Here is a 19,430-nt window from a genome sequence, read left to right on the forward strand (position 1 = left end):
AATGGAGAAAACAATCCTGAAAAAATATAAATACATTTAAAAATGCACGACGAGGTAAATAACTCTTTACTGATGACAAATCTGACTTTGAAATCACTTATGTCTTTCAGGACAACTTTGTTTCTCTAACATTTGTTTCTGGCTCTGTAAGTTAAAATGGTGGGATAATAAGATAAAATTAAATGCCTTTTCCTATGTCATCTGTGTCTCACTTGTGCTCTAGTGGTTAAGTGTCGGTGCTCTAAACGCTGCGTATGACACCTAAACAACACACTCAGCCACACATTCACACCATCCAAGAAAAAAAGGAGCTAAAATATAATAATAAATAATAATAATAAATCTAACCATTTGTATAGTGTACGTATACATGCATACACAAACACTAATATATACATACACACACTACAGATGTATATCAATAATTAAATGAGAAAAACAAACAAGTGGGGCGAGAAGCAGCTCAGAGCAAGTGATCATCTATGTCGAACTGCGGGGTATCTATGTGTGATAGAAAGGGTTGCCAGGTCTCTTGGAAGGATTGTAGGACATTTTTAAGAGAGAATCTGAATTTCTCTTTTTCTTCAGGTTTTGTAATATTTCACTCATCATTGTGTGTTGGAGGGTATGCATCCGTCTATTTAAGGAGGATGAGTCTCCTCACAAGAAGGGTGCAAAAGGAATCGACAGTTTTTGGTGGTCTGGATCGACGCGTTTGTGGCCGGACTCCAATAAAGGCAATGAGTGGGTCTGGGCATATTTGGAAGCTGAGGACTTTACTTAATGTGTATAAAAAATTGAAAACCAAAAGTCATTGAGTTTGGGACAAGACCAAAACATATGTATGTGATCAGCTGGTGATTCTTTACATCAGTTGCTAAAGTCTGGCATGTCCAGGAATTTTTTTTGTGCCAGATTTGCATTGGTTAGAAGGCTTCTGTGCAGGATTTTTCATTGGAGGAGTTAATGTTTTGCGCAAATAAATGAAGAATGTACACTGTTGAGTATTTGGTACAATTTCTTATCAGAAATTGTGATTTTGAGATCTTGGTCCCAAAAAGACCTTAATGAATTTAGTGATGTTTGGATTGAATTTATAAAATAGAGATATAAAGTTTGGAGCTCAGAGATTGTTTTTGTTGTCTACTGATAATAAGGAGTACATCAGGGTCTCTGTTGGTCGGTTTGGGAATTGAAGAAATTGGTTTTGGATAAGATGCTGCATCTGAAAGTTCCGAAATAGATGAGCAGCGGGGAGTCCGAATTTTCCTGAGAGGATAGTAATTGAGGGAAATACACAATCAAAATAAACGATTGTCCAGGGTCTGACCATAATTCAAAAGCACATTCAGAGCAGAATGGTGAAAATGAGTAATTTCTGCAGACAGGGGCAAGTCTAGATGAGCAGTGAAGTCCAAAATGTTTTCTGAATTGATTCCAAATTTTTAAAGTGCTCACTGTACATCTGAGTTCGGTGGCACTTGCTTGAGTGGTAGAGGTAGTTAGTGGCAAACCATAGACCATAACGCGGATGAGTTGGAAGCATGTTTTTTTTTAAGTCACACCTTATAGTCCGGAAAATACAATGTATGTTTAAACACATAAAAATGGTCTACATCCCTGTCACATTTGTATTATCTAAAGTCTGGAAAATTGCTGTGAAAGATGTCAGTGACTTTAAGTGAGGACAGGACACATCTTGACAAAACCTGAAATAAATTAAATTTCATTTTTTTTTATCGCTAACGAGTTGTTTTGTTTACATGATTTTCATTCTCCTCAGGAATTTTAATTTACGCATGAAGAGGGATACCAGCTTGTTCACACCAGACTTGAAAGTGGAAGTTTCAGGAGAAGAGTCAACGTATGACACCTCTCACATCTACACTGGAGAAATATACGGTGAGAAGACACCCCATATCCGTTATCACAGACGAGCCTCGAGCAACATACCGGCCATTTGCAAAACAGAGATGAATCAAATGTTCTACTTTTATGGAAATGTTCAGTTTGATATTGTCAGAAAGGTAGGTGTTAAACAATATATTAACAATATGTTATATGTAAGCTATTTGTATTGACTGTATGTTACTGATGAAAGCAATCCAATGTAAAAAAGCAGCTCAGCTTTGTACAATATATAACCAGTTATGACTACTTCCAAATTACCCGTGTAATATATCCCGGTTGACATGCCTTACTTGGAACACTTTGTTTTATTCCTGTGCGCCACTCTGAAATCAAGTGTTTGCAATTTGTCTGCCCAGGTGAGAAAGGTACCCTTGCTCACGGCTCCATCGTGGACGGTAAATTCGAGGGCTTCATTCAGAGTTACCACGGCAACTACTATGTGGAGCCCACCGAACGATACCTGGAAGGCAAAGACGTGCCTTTTCACTCCGTCATTTACCATGAAGACGACATAAGTGAGTCCTCTGAGTTCTCAAACTTCTCATGCTATTCGGTGTCACTTCCTGAATAAATATCGTTTTTTGAAAGTGTGACGTTATTTGAACTGAGTTGATACAAGCTAATTTCTGTAAACCCCCCCTGAAGAGCAAATCTACACAGGCTACTCATTAGCTGAGTAACATGATTTTTCTCTTAGGGTACTGGCTCATTAAAATTGTCTAGAACATTGGTATAGATGGTGAAGAGTGCTCACATTTTATGTGTGCTTTACTCTGTTAAATATGAGCAATTAGTTAATAGCATATCGTGCAGAAGCGACAGAGGCTCAGGTGGCGTGTAAGGACACTTATTAGCTGATCATGACTAGCATCACAAACAAGAGTGACTCAGTGGAGGTTAAGGAGCTAACATTTCCATAATCCTCATCACGTCATGTCGGGCTCTTTTCTCTTAGAATATCCTCACAAGTATGGCTCTGAGGGTGGCTGTGCTGACGGGTCGGTGTTCGAGAAGATGAAGAAGTACCAGGCCTCCGGTGTTGAAGAACCATCAAAGGTGAACATCACCAAACACTTGTTTGCCTTAGGACTGTTCAGATGAAAGAAAATACACGTGAATTGGTTGCTTCTATCTCTATGGTAAACCTGAAATGAACGCTAAACACCATGTCAACACATTGTAACTAGGGCTGCAACATCTAACCAATAAAATCAATTAAAATTATTTAAAGTGTGGGCAACAAATTTAATCTTGATTTGTTTTGGCAGCACTCAGCATGTTAATTCAAATCACTCATTGCTTTTTGGTCCAGCAGCACTCCGAGAAAATTTTTTGATGCGCAAGATAAACTTGATCCAAATCCAAATGTATTTATATAGCACTTTTCATACACTGAAATGCAACTCAAAGTGCTGCCTAAAACAATTAATGTTCATTAAGATTAAATATAAATGGTTTTCTGCAAATCCAGTAGATAACACAACAGCTCTAGAAGGGGGATTACCACTTGTGTGGCCCCTTCTCAAGGTTTCTTTTTTCCTCACACTGAGGTTTTGAGTTTTTCCTTGCCCGCATGTTGGTTTAAGATCAGGTAATGGTGTAATTGTATTCCTGTGCATTCCTTTGAGACATTTTTGTGATTAAGGGCTATATAAATAAATGTGACTTGACTTGACTTAGTAATTTTGGTGTACGTACAAGCAATCCCTAGTGTAGAGGATTGTTTGTCTGTCTGTGGATTTTTATTCAGGCACAGCACACAAAAAACAGCATCAATCATTTACAAAAGGAAACGATAACCCTAACTATTTGCATCCGAGGCATTCTCCTCTGACGCTTCCTCCTTTTTTACATGCAAAAACGGATCTTGCATATTTGCTGGTGTATCGTATACATTTGTATGTATTTTTGTTTGCTGTCATTGCTATGCTATTTTAAAAACACTTTTTTTGTTAGTTTTATATCATAGACGAGTCTTGTCGTTTTGTGCACTATTTTTTTATCCGTCTAAAACATCAATATTTTAAGAGGACATTTTTTAAACTTAAAATGTCTTAAAAAAAATCGGAATATTAAAATAATCGGTAGTTGCAGCCTTAACTCTAACATTCAATTCAAGATTAAAAACAAAGTTGTTATGCTTTGATATACAGTGATTGATCGAAACATGTTGTCACATTAGAGAAAAAATATACATTTGGAAAACATATTTTGCATTATAAAACATAGTGTACGCGCCAAAATGTTTGTGTGTCATTTATTATTATTCTTGTTGTATCCATTGGGTGGCGCAGGTTCATTTTAGCTGTAAAAAGGTAGGAAAATTTGTTGTTTGACAGGTGTTCTACCCGGAAGAGCAAATGGTTTTTAATGCTGAGCTAATGCGGAAGCTGGCTTATTGTTGTTGTCCCTTTTGGGTCTTGTGTGTCTATTGTAATTAGCGGATTTTAATGGTCTTTAAATTAGATGAATAGGATAGTTTAACATGAAGACCGTTGTAAGGGTGTTACTTGAGATTACATTAAAATCAACAGGGTAAGTACCCAAAGTGACTTCACGTAAAATTAGCGCGTCTGCCTAACTCTACCGGGCATAAGAACACTGCAGTAGTTCCGTATTGGTCAGAATCCCTTTAAAACAATGTCATCTTCATAAAATAATTGAATAAAGATGTCACAGTTTCTGCATTATTCTTATTAAATCATACAATATAAGCTACTCTCGTACCTAGAGGCAGTATTGTAAAAGAACCATCTTTCATATTTCAAGGAGAGTGTCTCAATTACCTAATTTGAGCCTCTTAGTAATGTGATATTTCTGTATACATAAGTATTTCAATCAATTGCTCTTAACTCATTCATTGCCCTTGACTGCTATAGATGTCATCTTTCTCAGAACTTCTTATTTTCTTCTCATTTTTGTGAATACTCAATTTGTTAACTATAACTATCATTTTAATGCAATATAGTATCTGTGGTAGTTAGTATGTTTTATGTTGCTTCTGTACCCAAAAAAGAGAGGCCGGAATAAAACACCAAGCATGATTTATTCAGGTGCTGTTGGGTTGTTAAGGCCCTTACAGTAGTATACGGTGTATAATTTAACTGCAGTCTATTATTTCCTGGTCCTCTGTCACACCAGGCACTCCACAGCCTGGCGGTTCTTAATGAATCTGTGATGCTGAGGAAGAAGAGGATGGCCCAGGCTGAGAAAAACACGTGCCAGCTCTTCATCCAAACAGATCACCTCTTCTTTAAGTATTACAAGACTAGAGAGGCAGTCATCGCTCAGGTGAGATACGCCTAAACATATTAAACCTACGCGGGATTAGGTGCTATTGTCCCTCACGACGCTCTGTTGATCGTGTAACGCACTATAATGACAAACGGGTGTTGCTTTTTGCACCTTCCTCACACTAATTAACAAGTCAAGCAGCCGTGTTGGAAGTTTTTCATCACACTCTCTAAGAACAGCATTCATATTAATACCCCTGCACACACAATATTGATATAAGAATCGGTTCAGTTCTTCTGTATAGCACAATAGCTGAAATGGCAAACGCACACCCTAGTCAGCATTAAATTTATTGGAAAATGAAGAAAGATTGCAAACGTGCAAGGCAATAATTGGGACCAGTGTTCCGTAACCCTCCATTAAAAAGTAACATCTGGAAAAAAACAATAGTTTGGTGTGCAAGGAGTTATTGATCAAAATATCCCACGTATCTTCCATTTCAGATTTCCAGCCATGTGAAAGCCATTAATGCTATCTATCAGGGCACAGACTTCTTAGGGATTCGCAACATCAGTTTCATGGTGAAGCGAATTAGGGTGAGTCCGCGGTTTAGATTTTTTTTCTTTAATGACGAAAATACTTTGTCATGCCGTTTGCTTTAACAAGCTTCCTTATCCTCCCACACAGATAAACACCACCAGTGACGAGAAGGATAAATCCAACCCTTTTCGCTTTGGTAACATTGGAGTGGAGAAGTTCCTGGAGCTGAACTCTGAGCAGAACCATGATGATTACTGTTTAGCATATGTTTTCACCGATAGAGATTTTGATGACGGCGTTTTAGGATTGGCCTGGGTGGGAGCCCCTTCAGGTAACAGAGCAGCAACCATTTGTTCAATTCTCATAAGTTAGATTTTAACAGGGATTCCTTTCCAGATAATTGGTGTATGAATATTAGTAGAACATTATAAGTAGATGTAATTACTTTTTAGAATCTGAATTGGGTCCTCCTTTAGCATTAGTGCTATGCTAGTGATGATTTGATAACCAAGCATATTTTGTATATAAACATACAATGGATGTACTCGTCTTCCCTCGTGTTTATACAGTCAACTCCAATTGGGTTTTCATCAAGCAGCTTAGTATTGTCCAAACCTTTTACACTGAGTGCCATTCACAAAAATATTGAAACATAAAAGAAAACGTTTTATTTATTTAATTTTCACTGTAGTTTAACAAGCTTCCCAAACTTTTATTTCATGTTATTTTCAAACAAAAACACAAGCATCGTTTTGATAAGGTTAGTAGAAATGACCTATTTTATGGCAAAATAGGTTACACTGAAAATTGTAATTTTTACAATAAGCATTTTTTGGATAATGGCTGGGACAGTGTTTTGTTTTGTTGACCACTAGATGTTACTATTGTGTCGGACAACCAAAAACGAGTTCCAAAAAGCACAAGGAACAGTAAACACTACGGAGACTGGAAATAATCAAACTGCACAATTTTTCTTCATAATTTATTTCCCAGCTTTTCACTGAGGGTTTTTGGTTTTGGGTGAACCCATAGTCGCAATATGGCAGACAAACATGCCCGCTCCCTTCAGGTGAGGCTCATTTTTTGTAAAATTAATGCACATTTCCTAGCCTAAGAGTATTTTTTTGAATACTTGTTTGTATGTAAGTAATGTTATTTTTGCTTTTTGTAAAAATCAATATCGTTTGTTCTTTAATGAATGAAGCTATTCCACCACTAGGAGGCACTAAATTTGATGCACTGTCCCATAACAATGCAAATACATTTTGTTAATGGCACTTGGCATAATTTTCAGTCTTATGCTTCAGGACGCTAACTAAAAGTCAGCGGGCTGCTAATGGCCCCTAAACTGTAGTTTGGAATAATAATTGATTTACTCTGTGCTTGCTAAATGCATCATGGTGCATTCAAAGCCCTTCTATAAAATGGGGAACATGTGTTTGGTTTTTTTTTTATTTATTATTATTATTTTTTTTTTTTTCGAAATTAACATTTAGAAAATCAATAAAAGCCAATATCAAACTCACAATTTACATATTCACACTCCGAAAGGAGACTTTTTTTGATCTTGGCCAGTGGTCGAAAATATATGACAGTTTGAGAGTTCAGTACACGGTGAGCAATGATTTCTCTTTGCTAGTGAGAACAAAAAAAAAACACAACTTTACAGGGGCCTAAGGCCATAACACTTGTGGTTGTTATGGAAACCAGAGTCAAGATCAACAAATGGTTGGTTGCACCTGTGAAACATAAAACTCCAATTTGTTTTCTTATCTCATAAGATCCGATGCACGCTCTGGAGTGCAGCTTTTTATTTTTTTTTTAAATAAGTGCTTTTCGTCATCAGGGAGTTCCGGAGGGATCTGTGAAAAAAGCAAGTTGTACTCTGATGGGAAGAAAAAGTCTCTCAACACGGGGATCATCACAGTGCAAAACTATGCCTCCCACGTTCCTCCCAAGGTTTCGCACATAACCTTTGCCCACGAAGTAGGCCACAACTTCGGTTCCCCGGTGAGTAACTCGTGTACTGCATTCATTCGCAACTGGAAGGATTTATTGGATCCTGTTCCTCTTTGTCTGCTCTTCTTCTTTTGACCTTTGTTTTTATATTTTTCTTCATACGCAGCACGACTCTGGATCAGAGTGCACCCCGGGTGAGTCAAAGAGCCAAGACAAGAAGGAGAAGGGCAATTATATCATGTATGCCAGAGCTACGTCGGGGGACAAGCTCAACAACAACAAATTCTCCATATGTAGCGTGCGCAACATTAGCCAAGTGCTGGAGAAAAAGAGAAGCAACTGTTTTGTTGGTATGTTGGTTTGTCATTAATGTAATCACTTGCTATATTGCAGTTTACGTTGCCTATTTCCAGCGTGCATTGAGTTGGGCATTCTAATTGGGTAAGCGGTCACCATGCCCTTTTTCTGCATGTGCATCAATGACGTTGCGGTCTGAGTAGTACATGTATATAAAACAGCTTGACAAGCCTACATTACATATGCACAAATCTTTTTAAATTTCTAGTTACTGCTAAAGTCATGTCAACAAAATGCTCTGGACTGAAAAAGCATTGAGAGACAGTGGAAGATGCTTTTTTATTTTCTATTTTTTTTTCTCTAAACTCGCTCTGGAGCTGCATGTGGCTCTTTAGTGCTCCTTAGTGACTCCCTGGTGCTTTTTAAAAATGTTTAATTAGGACAAACAGGACACATTCGTAACGTTTTCCAATGAATAGATGGATAGAACCAGTTTTGTGTCTTTCTTTGTTAGGCTTATAAGCGGCTTTTAATTTTTTGTGGCTCCAGACCTGTTTGGGGTGGTTGGGGTTGTTGGTCCAATATGGCTCTTTCAGCATTTTGGGTTGCCGAACCCTGCCCTATTAAAGTTTACCATAATGTCCAGATAATGGCGGCAACGAATCATGTAAAATTTAATTTTAGTGTCCTCGAATCAATTTCGCCTTTTAGTACAAATTATTTTTTCAATCAGAATTTGACAGTGCAGTAGTTATTTGTAAAAAAAAAAAAAAAAAAAAAAAAAAAAAATACAACGTTTACAAAGTACATATTGGGTTTATTCTTTGGTGTTAATGTATAATGGAGTATTTAATAAATAAACAAATAAAGGCTTTTACTTGGGGAGTTTTACAAGGGAGGTATTGGAGGTTTCATGGTGTGAGAAACTAACTTAACGGATGCTGTTTTTTTTCCTCCCTCCTCCAACCAGAGTCTGGCCAACCCATCTGTGGAAATGGCCTCGTGGAGCCGGGAGAGGAGTGTGACTGTGGCTACAGTGATCAGTGCAGGGATCAGTGCTGCTACGATGCCAACCAGGCTGATAACAAAAAGTGCAAATTAAAGCCCGGAAAAGTCTGCAGGTACATAGCCTGAGACTATTTTTTAGTTTTTAGACCCTTTATGCAAACGTGCGGATCTGACTTTTGCTTTGCGCTCAGTCCTAGCCAGGGTCCCTGTTGCACCCCCGAGTGCAGCTACAAGGGACGCAACGAGAAGTGCAGGGACGAATCCGAGTGCGCTCATCAGGGCATGTGCAACGGGGTGAGCCCCCAGTGCCCGTCCTCGGAGCCCAAAGCCAACTTCACAGCTTGTCACGGCGAGACTCAAGTCTGTGTGAATGGGGTGAGTGACTGGCAATTTTTGCAAACTTCCGACTGCTCGGAAAAGTTGGATGTGTTTTGGTGGGATTTGAAATGCTAAACGCTGAGTACTTTTTTTGTGTAATTATCAAGCAATGTATGTGCAAATTGGACAATATGGCGTCTTGGATGGTATTATCAATATCTTTGAAAAATTAGTAAATGTTTCATATCCATCTTGACTTAAATTTATGATTCCCACTTATGCATACCATCCTGCCATGCAGAATTAATATTTCACCGTGAAACATACACATAAACAATATTTACTGTTCACTTTTGAGTCCGACCTCGTTCGAGTCTTTGTACTATGGACTCTTTTGAAATACCTGAAATACCCTGAATCTTTCCACAAAAGACCATTGAATTGTTTTTCGGTACTTGGTTTGTGAAACTCTACTTGGAAAGAAGAAAGAGAAACTTTGATTTGGCTTGACTGAGCAGAAACACAATTTGATTCAGCAGACTACGGCTCAGCTCAATCAATCAAAATATATTAGTATAGTACTTATCAGGCAGCAAATTGCAACCCAACGTGGTGTGTAAAAACCTTCAATGTACAATAAGTAAATGAAATCCACTGATTTCTTTACCTAACCAAAAACACAGAACGGCAAATACAAAGACATTTAATGGTTAAGATAAAATAAAATTAATAATTTATAACAAAAATGGTGGCAAGGCACAGATTAATCTTGTGAGGAAAGGGACCAGCGAGAGCTCATCCACACTGACATGGATGGCAGCAGACAGCCGCAGGAAGGATCTTCGGTCATCTAGCCACAGCCTACCAATTTTGATATTTTGAATACAATTGAGCTATGAGTAAAAAATATGCCCAAATTGTGAATGTCCAAAATTTTGGTAAAAGGGTTTTCCTCAGACTGGTTAATGCTATTATTTGTTTTAATATAATGGACATATTATACATTAAAATCTCATTACATTTCAATGTAGCAATATTTTATTTATACCCACATCTTGAACATGAAAAAAAAAATCAAGTTCAAGCATTTCCAAACGAATCGTTCTAGAAAGTAATAATTCCACGTTGACAACAAAAGCAAAACTGCAATGTGGTCTTGCGAACAAAGCTGCATCATTGTGAATCAAATGTAATCCCACTGGGTCTTATCGAAATGATTCCTCTTCAAAAACATTTTCAGGTTAAAAACGTTTGCTCCGCTTTCACATTTCCAGGCTTACATAGAAAACAACCTAATAATGTAGATTTAGGGCCGCCATTACGTGGCTGACATTCGCCGTTCTTCGCCCACAGGGCTGCTCTGGATCCATCTGTGATAAGTACGGACTGGAAGCTTGCACGTGCGCCAGCCAGGAAGGAAAAGACGAGACGGAGCTTTGTCACGTCTGCTGCATGGAGAAGAGTGAGTCACGTCCGTTACCTGAAATGCGTCCGGAAAGTGGGCTAATAATTCACACGACATCGTGTCCGCAGTGAACCCCGGCACATGCAGTAGCACAGGCTCGGAACGTCTGGCTCGCTTCTTTAGCAAGAAGGTGACCACCCTGCCAGCTGGTTCGCCCTGCAACGATTTCAAAGGTTACTGCGACGTGTTCATGAAGTGCCGTCTGGTGGATGCCGACGGACCGTTGGCCCGACTCAAGAAGGCCATTTTCAACCCGGAGCTCTACGAGAACATTGCAGAATGGATCGTGGTACGTGCCAATTCCGTTATGATTCTGTATCTCCTATTGTCCTCCTCTAAGGTTTAGCTTGATTTCCTTTGCAGGCTCACTGGTGGGCAGTGTTACTGATGGGCATCGCTCTCATCATGCTCATGGCAGGATTCATCAAGATCTGTAGCGTTCATACACCCAGCAGTAACCCCAAGCTCCCTCCCCCTAAACCACTTCCAGGTGAGTTTGGGAACAAATTCAATTGAGGGAATCACGATCAAATTTTGAGTGATAGCATTGCCTTGGTTTAACATGGAGGTTCTGTTTATCAAATCTGAATGTATAAGAGGTTGGAGTCATTAGTGAAAGCTTCTACTGATAATTTGTCATCAGGAATTGCAATACATAAGAAATGTCACCTTGACATTTGCTGATATTTGTGTCTCACACCACACACAGAGAACCAAATCATTCGTACGGCATGACTCCATCTGGTGATGTGTCTATCCAATTCAGTCTTTTTCTCATGATGTACCTACAAATTACTAGTGCATTCTGAATGTTATATAATTCATTATTTTATCATTTTGAAATTTATAAACGGGTAAATATATTAACACACAATGCCATTAAATGCTTTTCACACTTTCAATGAAATCACATTAAGAATTAATAAAGTAAGGAAAAACAGAGGAATAGTACTAGTCATAATAAGCAAAATGGATCTAAGAGTGCTAAAGAATGAACTGGAACATCATATATTGGAAGGACGATTGTAAAATACTTGCTTTAAATACTCTCATAAGCCTACATCGCTGAGAAGCAGCCCCTCTAAAAGTACTTTAAAATAGCCACATACTAAAATAAATACACACCCAAAATATGAAAACTTGTAGCTCAACAACTTTAATTATTTAAATTTGTGTAGATGATCTAAAGCGTGGTGACATGCACAATTTATCCGTGACTTTTTTAAGGCCCATGAAAATTTGTTTACTACAAATCTACAGAAGAAAAGTGAATGAAACACGGCGCTTGGGACCGAATAGTTATATTAAGGGACGGATGGGAGATACATATACAGTATAGACATAAATATGCACTCAAGGAAACAAAGAGGGTGGGGGACACAGTTTGTTAAACTTAGTGAGGGAAATTTATGGGGATCAGTTAGGCAATTGGGTATTATTCTAACCGGGTCAAAGTTCCCCAGATCACTTCAATTTATGTCTGACTACATACCAATCAAAAATGTCTCTAAAAGTAAAACATAAACAAATCATATTGTAAATTTAAATCGAAGTAACGTAACTATCAGGGGCGGTTATTTTATTAGAATACTTACCCAGCCACCGAAGGGGGAACAAGATTTAGTTATTTTAACAGTTGATTTATTTATTCATTATATGAAATTCTAAAGCAAATGTTTCAACATAGTTTTGACAGATAAACTAAATAGAACTCAAACATTCCTTTACTAAAACTTCTGTCTTTGCATGTCTTCTGGAATCCAGTGAGCGAGGAGAGAAAAGGGAGATGGGGAGGATGTTGAAATGTCCTCTAGAGTGATTGTATTTTAGAGTTCTAAATTTGGCTGTATATGGTAAATAATCATAAGACAAAATCTAGCGATTCTACTGGCATTATAAATTGAAACTATGTTACTGCTTTTGCATTACCATATTTTCCGGACCATAATTAGCTCCAGAGTATAAGTGGCATCAGCCAAAAAATCCATAAATCAGAAGAAAAAAACATGAGCCATCCGAGTATGTTGCATTTTTTGGGGAAAATTCATTTGATAAAATCCAAAACCAAATACATGTTATCTTGAAAGAAAATGTTCCCGCGTTATTAAAGAACATATTGACAAGCCGTTGAATGTAAAAATCGAAACAAAACAAAATATAACAAATGGTTCCTGCACCGACCGCACTGCTCTCGCGACTCTTTGAGTGAGGTAATTGCGGGGCAACCATGATTCACGCTGATAGGCCGGCACCCCGACTTGAGATCTCCGATGCCAATTCGTATCATAGCGTCTTTCACACTGTACTGTGACCGAACTCCTGGTTTGCGCTTCCCTGCATCTCGCTAACAGTTTGTGTCCCGCTCATTCGTCATACCGCCGAAGCGATGCATCTCTCTTGCTTTCTTGCTTGCTCTCTCACTCTATCCCTCCCTTTCTGATTCACAGTCGGTAAGTTAATTAGGGCCGCCCAAAAAAGTGCGAAAATTCTTCCCGGCTTTTTACGGGTGGTTTTACTCCTAATTAACCACTAATACCAAGTTATCTCTGTACTGCTAAAAGAAAATGGGGTTGCGGGGGTTCCAGAGCCCATCCGAGCTATCTTTGGGCAGGGAACAGGTGACACCCCGAATTGGTCGCCAGCCAATCGCAGTCACTCAGAGACAGACAACCAGCTCCCACCAATGGATGATTTGGACTGACCAATTGACCTGACATGCATGTTTTTGGCATGTGGTAGGAATCTGGAGTACCCAAAAGAAACCCACGCAAGCACAACATGCAAAAGGCTGGTAGCTAGATTTGAACTCACAACCTCAGAACTGTTCCGCGTACGAGCTAACAAATTAGCCGCTGTGCCGCCCTGTCAATGACATTATGTATTAATAATTTCACATACAAGTTTCACCTGAGTATAAGTCGCACCCTGACCAAACTATTAAAAAGAGATATGGTGTTTGGTAATATTAGCGTTTCTATAGGGGTAGTTCTGACACCACTGGCTTGAATTCAGAGCAAACATGTTTTTGTTATTGAAAATCCCTCTCTGCATCTGACATTCATTCCCCCCCCTCCAAACAGGCACATTAAAGAGGCGGCGAGCGCAGCAGCACGCCAGCTCCCAGGTGCAGCATCAGTCCGGCCACGGGGGCTCCCGGCAGGGTCAGAGGCCCCCGCAGCGGCAGGGCCAGCCACAGCACCAGCGACATCACCGCCAACCCCGAGAAAACTATCAAATGGGGCAGATGAGACGCTGAGCCGACCTCAGACCCTCCCTGGCCTGACCTCCCTCACCTTCTCGTCGTCATTCCCGCCGTCCCCCCTCCGATGCCTTGGCTCCTCCTTGTGCCTACAGTGGGAATCTTCAAACGTCACTCCATCCAAAGAAAAGCACCATCAACACCGACGAGGCGTGCTCCTGTTTACGGACACGCCAGGAGAACCATCAAGGAGCCGGTTCGGCGTTCCCAAACACAAACTCGCTTCTTATTTTTTCGGTCATATTATTTTGGTTCAATTCAAAGGAGCCGAGCAGTCGCGCCGTGTTTTTCGTTCTTTTTTTCCTGCGCTGTTTTAGCCAGACGGGGGCCAGACGAAGACACCCGGAGGTGGGTAAGGGGGGATCATCGGCTCTACTTTTGCGATTTCCACTTTCGTCCCAAAATGTCGAAGGACTCACATGCTCCGGTCCCTGGCGCAGACTGTCTCCTGCATGTGATTGTACATATTTAGTGTATCATAAGTCAGAAACGAACTATTTCTTCTACTGTAAATGTGTAATTCTTCACTCTTCTTGTGTTTTTTTTTTCTTCTTTCTGTTTGAGGGTTTTATTTTTGGGTTAGCGCTCTCAGGACTTTTAACACATCAGGAACGACGGTCGGATCCTCTCTGCGGTCGTTCAATCAGGTGGAGCTGGTTCACTTTGGGTTGATTGTTCTCAATCTGAACCGTCACCATATCCTTTTCCATGATTTTATTTCTTGCTAACACAGGAGGAATCTCTTCGTTGATTTCCATTGTTTCTTGTCAAGTTTTACCAGCTACACGAATGAAGAACCATGATTAAAGCTGAGGAGAAAGGACTGTTGCAGCTTAGTTATATTTCCAATTACTCTTACTAATGTGTTTAAAAAAATAAAACTTTCGGCTTGTTATTCTATCACTTACGAAGCAAATCTAAACTTTTTACTGACAACCGTTTTACAAAATAGCCGTCTGTGGCAATGAATGCTTGAAGAACTATACTACTACTAAAACAGTTTGCTGCAATGCCCACCTTTTTATCAAAACATGTCGGACTTGAACCGCATCGAATGCTGTCGGATGTACACAATCGGTGACCGAAACTACAAAGAGGCTTACGCGTTAAGAACGGATATTCAGAGCTTCTCTTCTTAGCTTCATTTTCAGTCTGTTCCGAGTTGACTTTAGAACCTGTCATTAAAAATAGGCAGACGAAAGAAAATGGAAAAAATAGACACTGCACTGACAAGATTAGAGAGAATGATCATGACAGTAATTAGCAGCTGCGATGGACGTAGTTGTATAGTTGCATGATTGGTGACCAAACAGTGAGGCTTCTGTGTTTAAACTGGATAATACCATCAAAGCTTCTCGTTTTAGTTCCGTTTTCAATCTATTTCAGTGTCGGCATTTATTCCTTTCGTTACTAATGAGCAGAGGAAAGAAAATGAGAAATGGTCAGCGCACTGACAAGATTGGAGAGGTGACCGAACGATCACGATTGTAATTAGCAGCTGCTGTGCTTGTAGTTTTGACTAAGTTTTCAACAAGTGCTAATTGTATGATGGCCCGCAAGCTCGATCTCCATTGTTGGAATTTAACAAGCTCATAAATAAGTTGTGCTTGATTCTTCGTAAAATAAATCACTGTTGCATTTTAGCTAGCACACGCCTATTAACGACCTTGCTTTCACTCTTTTCCCTAGAGTGCATTAATCCAAATGCGAGTGTACCATTTTTGTTTTTTCCCCCCAATGCATTTCAATGCAATGCTGACAATGTGAAAATAAAGAAAGTCGCGTCCAGGCTAATTTTTAACCTCCCTGACGGACAATTCGCAAAATTAACTCTGATCGGTTTTTGCTCGACACTAATGATGAAGCACGTCACAATTTCCTATTCTGGATTTAGCAGGTTTTTTTTCTTTCTTTTTTGCTGACAAATGTCAACGCTATTCCGTTTCGCGTGCATGTAATCAGAAGTAAAAGTCTTAAAACATTGTCCCGAGTGTTGAGAATACAGAAAACACGAATCGAGATTTTGTCTGTGCAAAAAAAAAAAAGGGATTTTATTTTTTAAAGAAACAAGTTCACATTCTCTGCTCCGGAATCCAACATGTAAACTTGTACAGTACCCTAAAAATTTGCATTTCGTTAAAAAAAACATTTGTTTTTGTTCTATTTTCTTCCAATTCAAATGTTCATTTGTGACAAAGCTCTTAAGTTATTTATGTTGCTGTTTGTGCTCGTTCAACTGGATTTTGCTTACGACGCACCCCCTCCCCTTCCACTGTCATCGGTGATATAAAAAATGGAGTGTGATGGATTTAATGTGACATTTTTATTTTAGTCATTGTTACCCTGTGGCATGGTTTGGCTAGAAGAGCAGAAGAATAATGCCTGTAAATTTACTTCTCATTTCCTAGTCTTGGTTTCAAACTATATATTTTTTTTATAGTTAAGCGTGCACTGCAATGTCCCAATTGATTTTTGATGTACGCCGAAAGAACACACGATTAAAAAGTAATACTACTGTCTGATTTTAATGTTCACTGTGTTTTATACAGTAAAATTTTTGTTCACTTTGAACATTTTTACTAAGAAAAAGGAAAAAAAGAAGTTCAATTGTATTGTGCAGAAATGTCATTTTTTGAAGTACTTGAAATGCATTAATTAAATGACTCATTCAATAAAATAGACCACTGTTTACTGTCAAATACAACGAAGGGTATTTCATTATCTTTAAATTGAGCATGTACTATAATAATGTAGTAATAATACCTTACCACATGAACAAGGAGTCATAACTGGTATTTGTGATATGTGTATTGAAGACGTTCTGTGGTATAGAGAAGTGTTATTCGACCAATGTGTCGTGAGATATCGTCTAATCCATGTCCAAAGTCTGGTTCGGGGGCCAATTACGACCTGTGATCAAATTTCTACTGGACCGCGGCCTCTGTCATAAATTTAATATATGCCCCGCCAGTAATGTTGACCGCAATATAAAATACAGCTATCCATTTTCTGCATTGCTTATCCTCACTAGGATAGCGGTTGTGCTGGGGCCCATTCCAGCCAGCAGTGAGCAGGGGACACCCTGAATTGGTTGGTATTAAATAAATCAGTAAAAAAAGAAATATCACTATTTCACTAGATGATGGCAGTATAATGGCCACCTTACCCTTGGCTTTCCGTGAGAATTTTAGTCTACCCCATTTTCAACATTGCAACAGTAAATAAAATGAAAGTTGACTGTGAGGGTCGCTGCTTCTATAACAAGTGGAAATTGGAGTTATTATTATTTATTTTTCCACTAAAATCTAAAACACCATCCATCCATCCATTATCTGCACCGCTTATCCTCAGTATGGTCGCGGGGGTGCTGGAGCCCATCCCAGCCGTCTTCGGGCAGAGGACACCCTGAACTGGTTGCCGACCAGTAACAGGGCACACAGGGACAGACAATTTGCTCGCTCAGTCACACCTAGGGACAATTTGGACCGGCCAATTAACCTGACATGTATGTTTTTGGACTGTGGGAGGAAACCCACGCAAGCATGGGGAGAACTTGCAAACTCCACACAGGAGGTTTAATCTCATGACCTCAGAACTGTGCTGCACACGCGCTAACCACTGCGCCGCTGTGCTGCCCGAAACACTATCTGTTTTCAAAAAGTATAATATCGAGCCACTGCCAGACGAAACATGCCTTCTACGACAAGATAACTGGAAACTAACACTGAAAAGGTGAAGCAACTGGAAGCTGTTTTACTACCACAGCAGCGCTTTTTCACAAGACCTTGCAAGTCAAATGAAAACGCTACAAAGGCGGGCTACAAAGTCATGACACTGATCACCAAGCATAGCAAACCCTTCACAAAGGCTGAATTTATTCAAGACTGTTCAAAGAATGCCAGGTTAAATAGTCATCCCTCACACAATTTCAGCTTACCAAATCGGGCCGCTTTCTTCAAAATTGTTCGAGTACTAAAAAGAACAAAGAAGAATACAAACTACGGAGATTCAAAGTTGCTTAACCGCATCATTTTCCCCTAATTATTTCTGTCTACCCATTCACAACATTATTGATTGTGGGTACCTGTAGCAGCAAGATGGCAGATAACCATGACAGCTACTGTTAGATGAGGTTTATGTTATGTAAAATAAATGCTAATTTCGCCACAAAAAGTATTTTAAAAATGCATGTTAAATGATAGTTAATGTATTTTTGCTTAATATTCTAGCCAATATAATTTTTATTTTATTTATTTTATTATTTTTTATTGATGGGTTTTTTTACCACTAGGAGGCGTTAAGTAATACACAATGTCCCTTTGAATCAAAAAGGCATGCTGGGAGAACAGATGTGGTCAGGAGCAAAATAGGTCATAGCCGGAGACAAACGGGAGCAAAAAATGGGACAGGTGGGAGTCAGGGTCGAAAAAGGCTTGCCTAGTATTCACTGAGGTTGGCAGACGGACTGACAGTAGGGGACAGACAGGACTGTGTTCAAATACTGACAGGGAGCCAATCAGAACCCGCAAAAGTTGGCGCCAAAAGATCGGGCACAGCTGAGTCACATCAGTAATCATGACGTATTATTTTTGTTGTGAACAATCATTACACTAGTTAAAAACAAATGCCATTTGCTATATCATATTTTTTCTTGATTATTTTTTCCTTTTTTTTTTTAAATCTGGAAAATAAAAGCATAATAATGTCAAACATGGGAAATTATATTTAACAGGGTTCCTACAGCTTAAAGCAGGTTAAATTAGAGACTTTTTAAGACTTTTCTGATACCTTTTGAGGTCACATTCAAGACCAGGTCGATAGAAAAACCCACAATTAAAACATCTATCTATCCATTATCTGCACCGCTTATCCTCAGTAGGGTCGCCGGGGTGCTGGAGCCCATCCCAGCCTTTATCGGGCAGGGGACACCCTGAACTGGTTGCCAGCCAGCCGCAGTGCACACGGAGACAGACAACTCACTCACTCATTCACACGTAGGGACAATTTGACCGGCCAATTAACCTGACATGCATTTTTGGGGAATGTGGAAGAAAACCGGAGTACCCGGAGGAAACACACGCAGGCATGGGGAGAACATGCAAACTTCACACTGGGAGTCTTTGGTAGCTGGACTTTAACCCTGATTCTCCGCACCGTGGGGCTGCACGCTAACCACCCATCCGCCGTGCTCTCACAATTCAAACAAACAAAACAAATCAAAAACAAAGATTTTTTTGCACACAATACATCGTGTCTTGTACACACTACCTAACACGGCTTTTAGCCATTTCCAGGAACGTTCACTTTTCATGAAATGTACACTTTCCGAGCATGGTCCAAAAGAAACGTGTCTAACCTATGTTACTATGTGTATTGTGGGTGGAGCTAAAACATGCGCCTGCTATGAAAGGCCCGACTGAGACCACATCACCGTTTTGC

At 39.4% G+C, this 19,430-nt stretch overlaps 1 protein-coding gene across 1 annotated transcript in view; it reads left to right on the plus strand.

Annotated features, from left to right (window-relative positions):
• Positions 1-16,513, plus strand: part of LOC148362567 (disintegrin and metalloproteinase domain-containing protein 10-like) — a 30,001-nt gene extending 13,488 nt beyond the window's left edge. The window contains exons 3-16 of the mRNA XM_088340016.1: positions 1,784-1,902; positions 2,268-2,426; positions 2,867-2,967; positions 5,053-5,202; positions 5,649-5,741; positions 5,833-6,016; positions 7,532-7,695; positions 7,811-7,994; positions 8,912-9,062; positions 9,141-9,324; positions 10,621-10,729; positions 10,801-11,021; positions 11,096-11,222; positions 13,813-16,513. Coding sequence (XP_088196142.1) covers positions 1,784-1,902; positions 2,268-2,426; positions 2,867-2,967; positions 5,053-5,202; positions 5,649-5,741; positions 5,833-6,016; positions 7,532-7,695; positions 7,811-7,994; positions 8,912-9,062; positions 9,141-9,324; positions 10,621-10,729; positions 10,801-11,021; positions 11,096-11,222; positions 13,813-13,988 — 2,122 coding nt within the window. The 3' untranslated portion in view covers positions 13,989-16,513. The remainder of the gene's footprint in view (positions 1-1,783; positions 1,903-2,267; positions 2,427-2,866; positions 2,968-5,052; positions 5,203-5,648; positions 5,742-5,832; positions 6,017-7,531; positions 7,696-7,810; positions 7,995-8,911; positions 9,063-9,140; positions 9,325-10,620; positions 10,730-10,800; positions 11,022-11,095; positions 11,223-13,812) is intronic.
• Positions 16,514-19,430: the final 2,917 nt, after the last annotated feature.

This window comes from Urocampus carinirostris, chromosome 7 (assembly GCF_059441175.1).
Source record: "Urocampus carinirostris isolate Australia breed hairy pipefish chromosome 7, RoL_Ucar_1.0, whole genome shotgun sequence".
NCBI lineage: Eukaryota > Metazoa > Chordata > Actinopteri > Syngnathiformes > Syngnathidae > Urocampus > Urocampus carinirostris.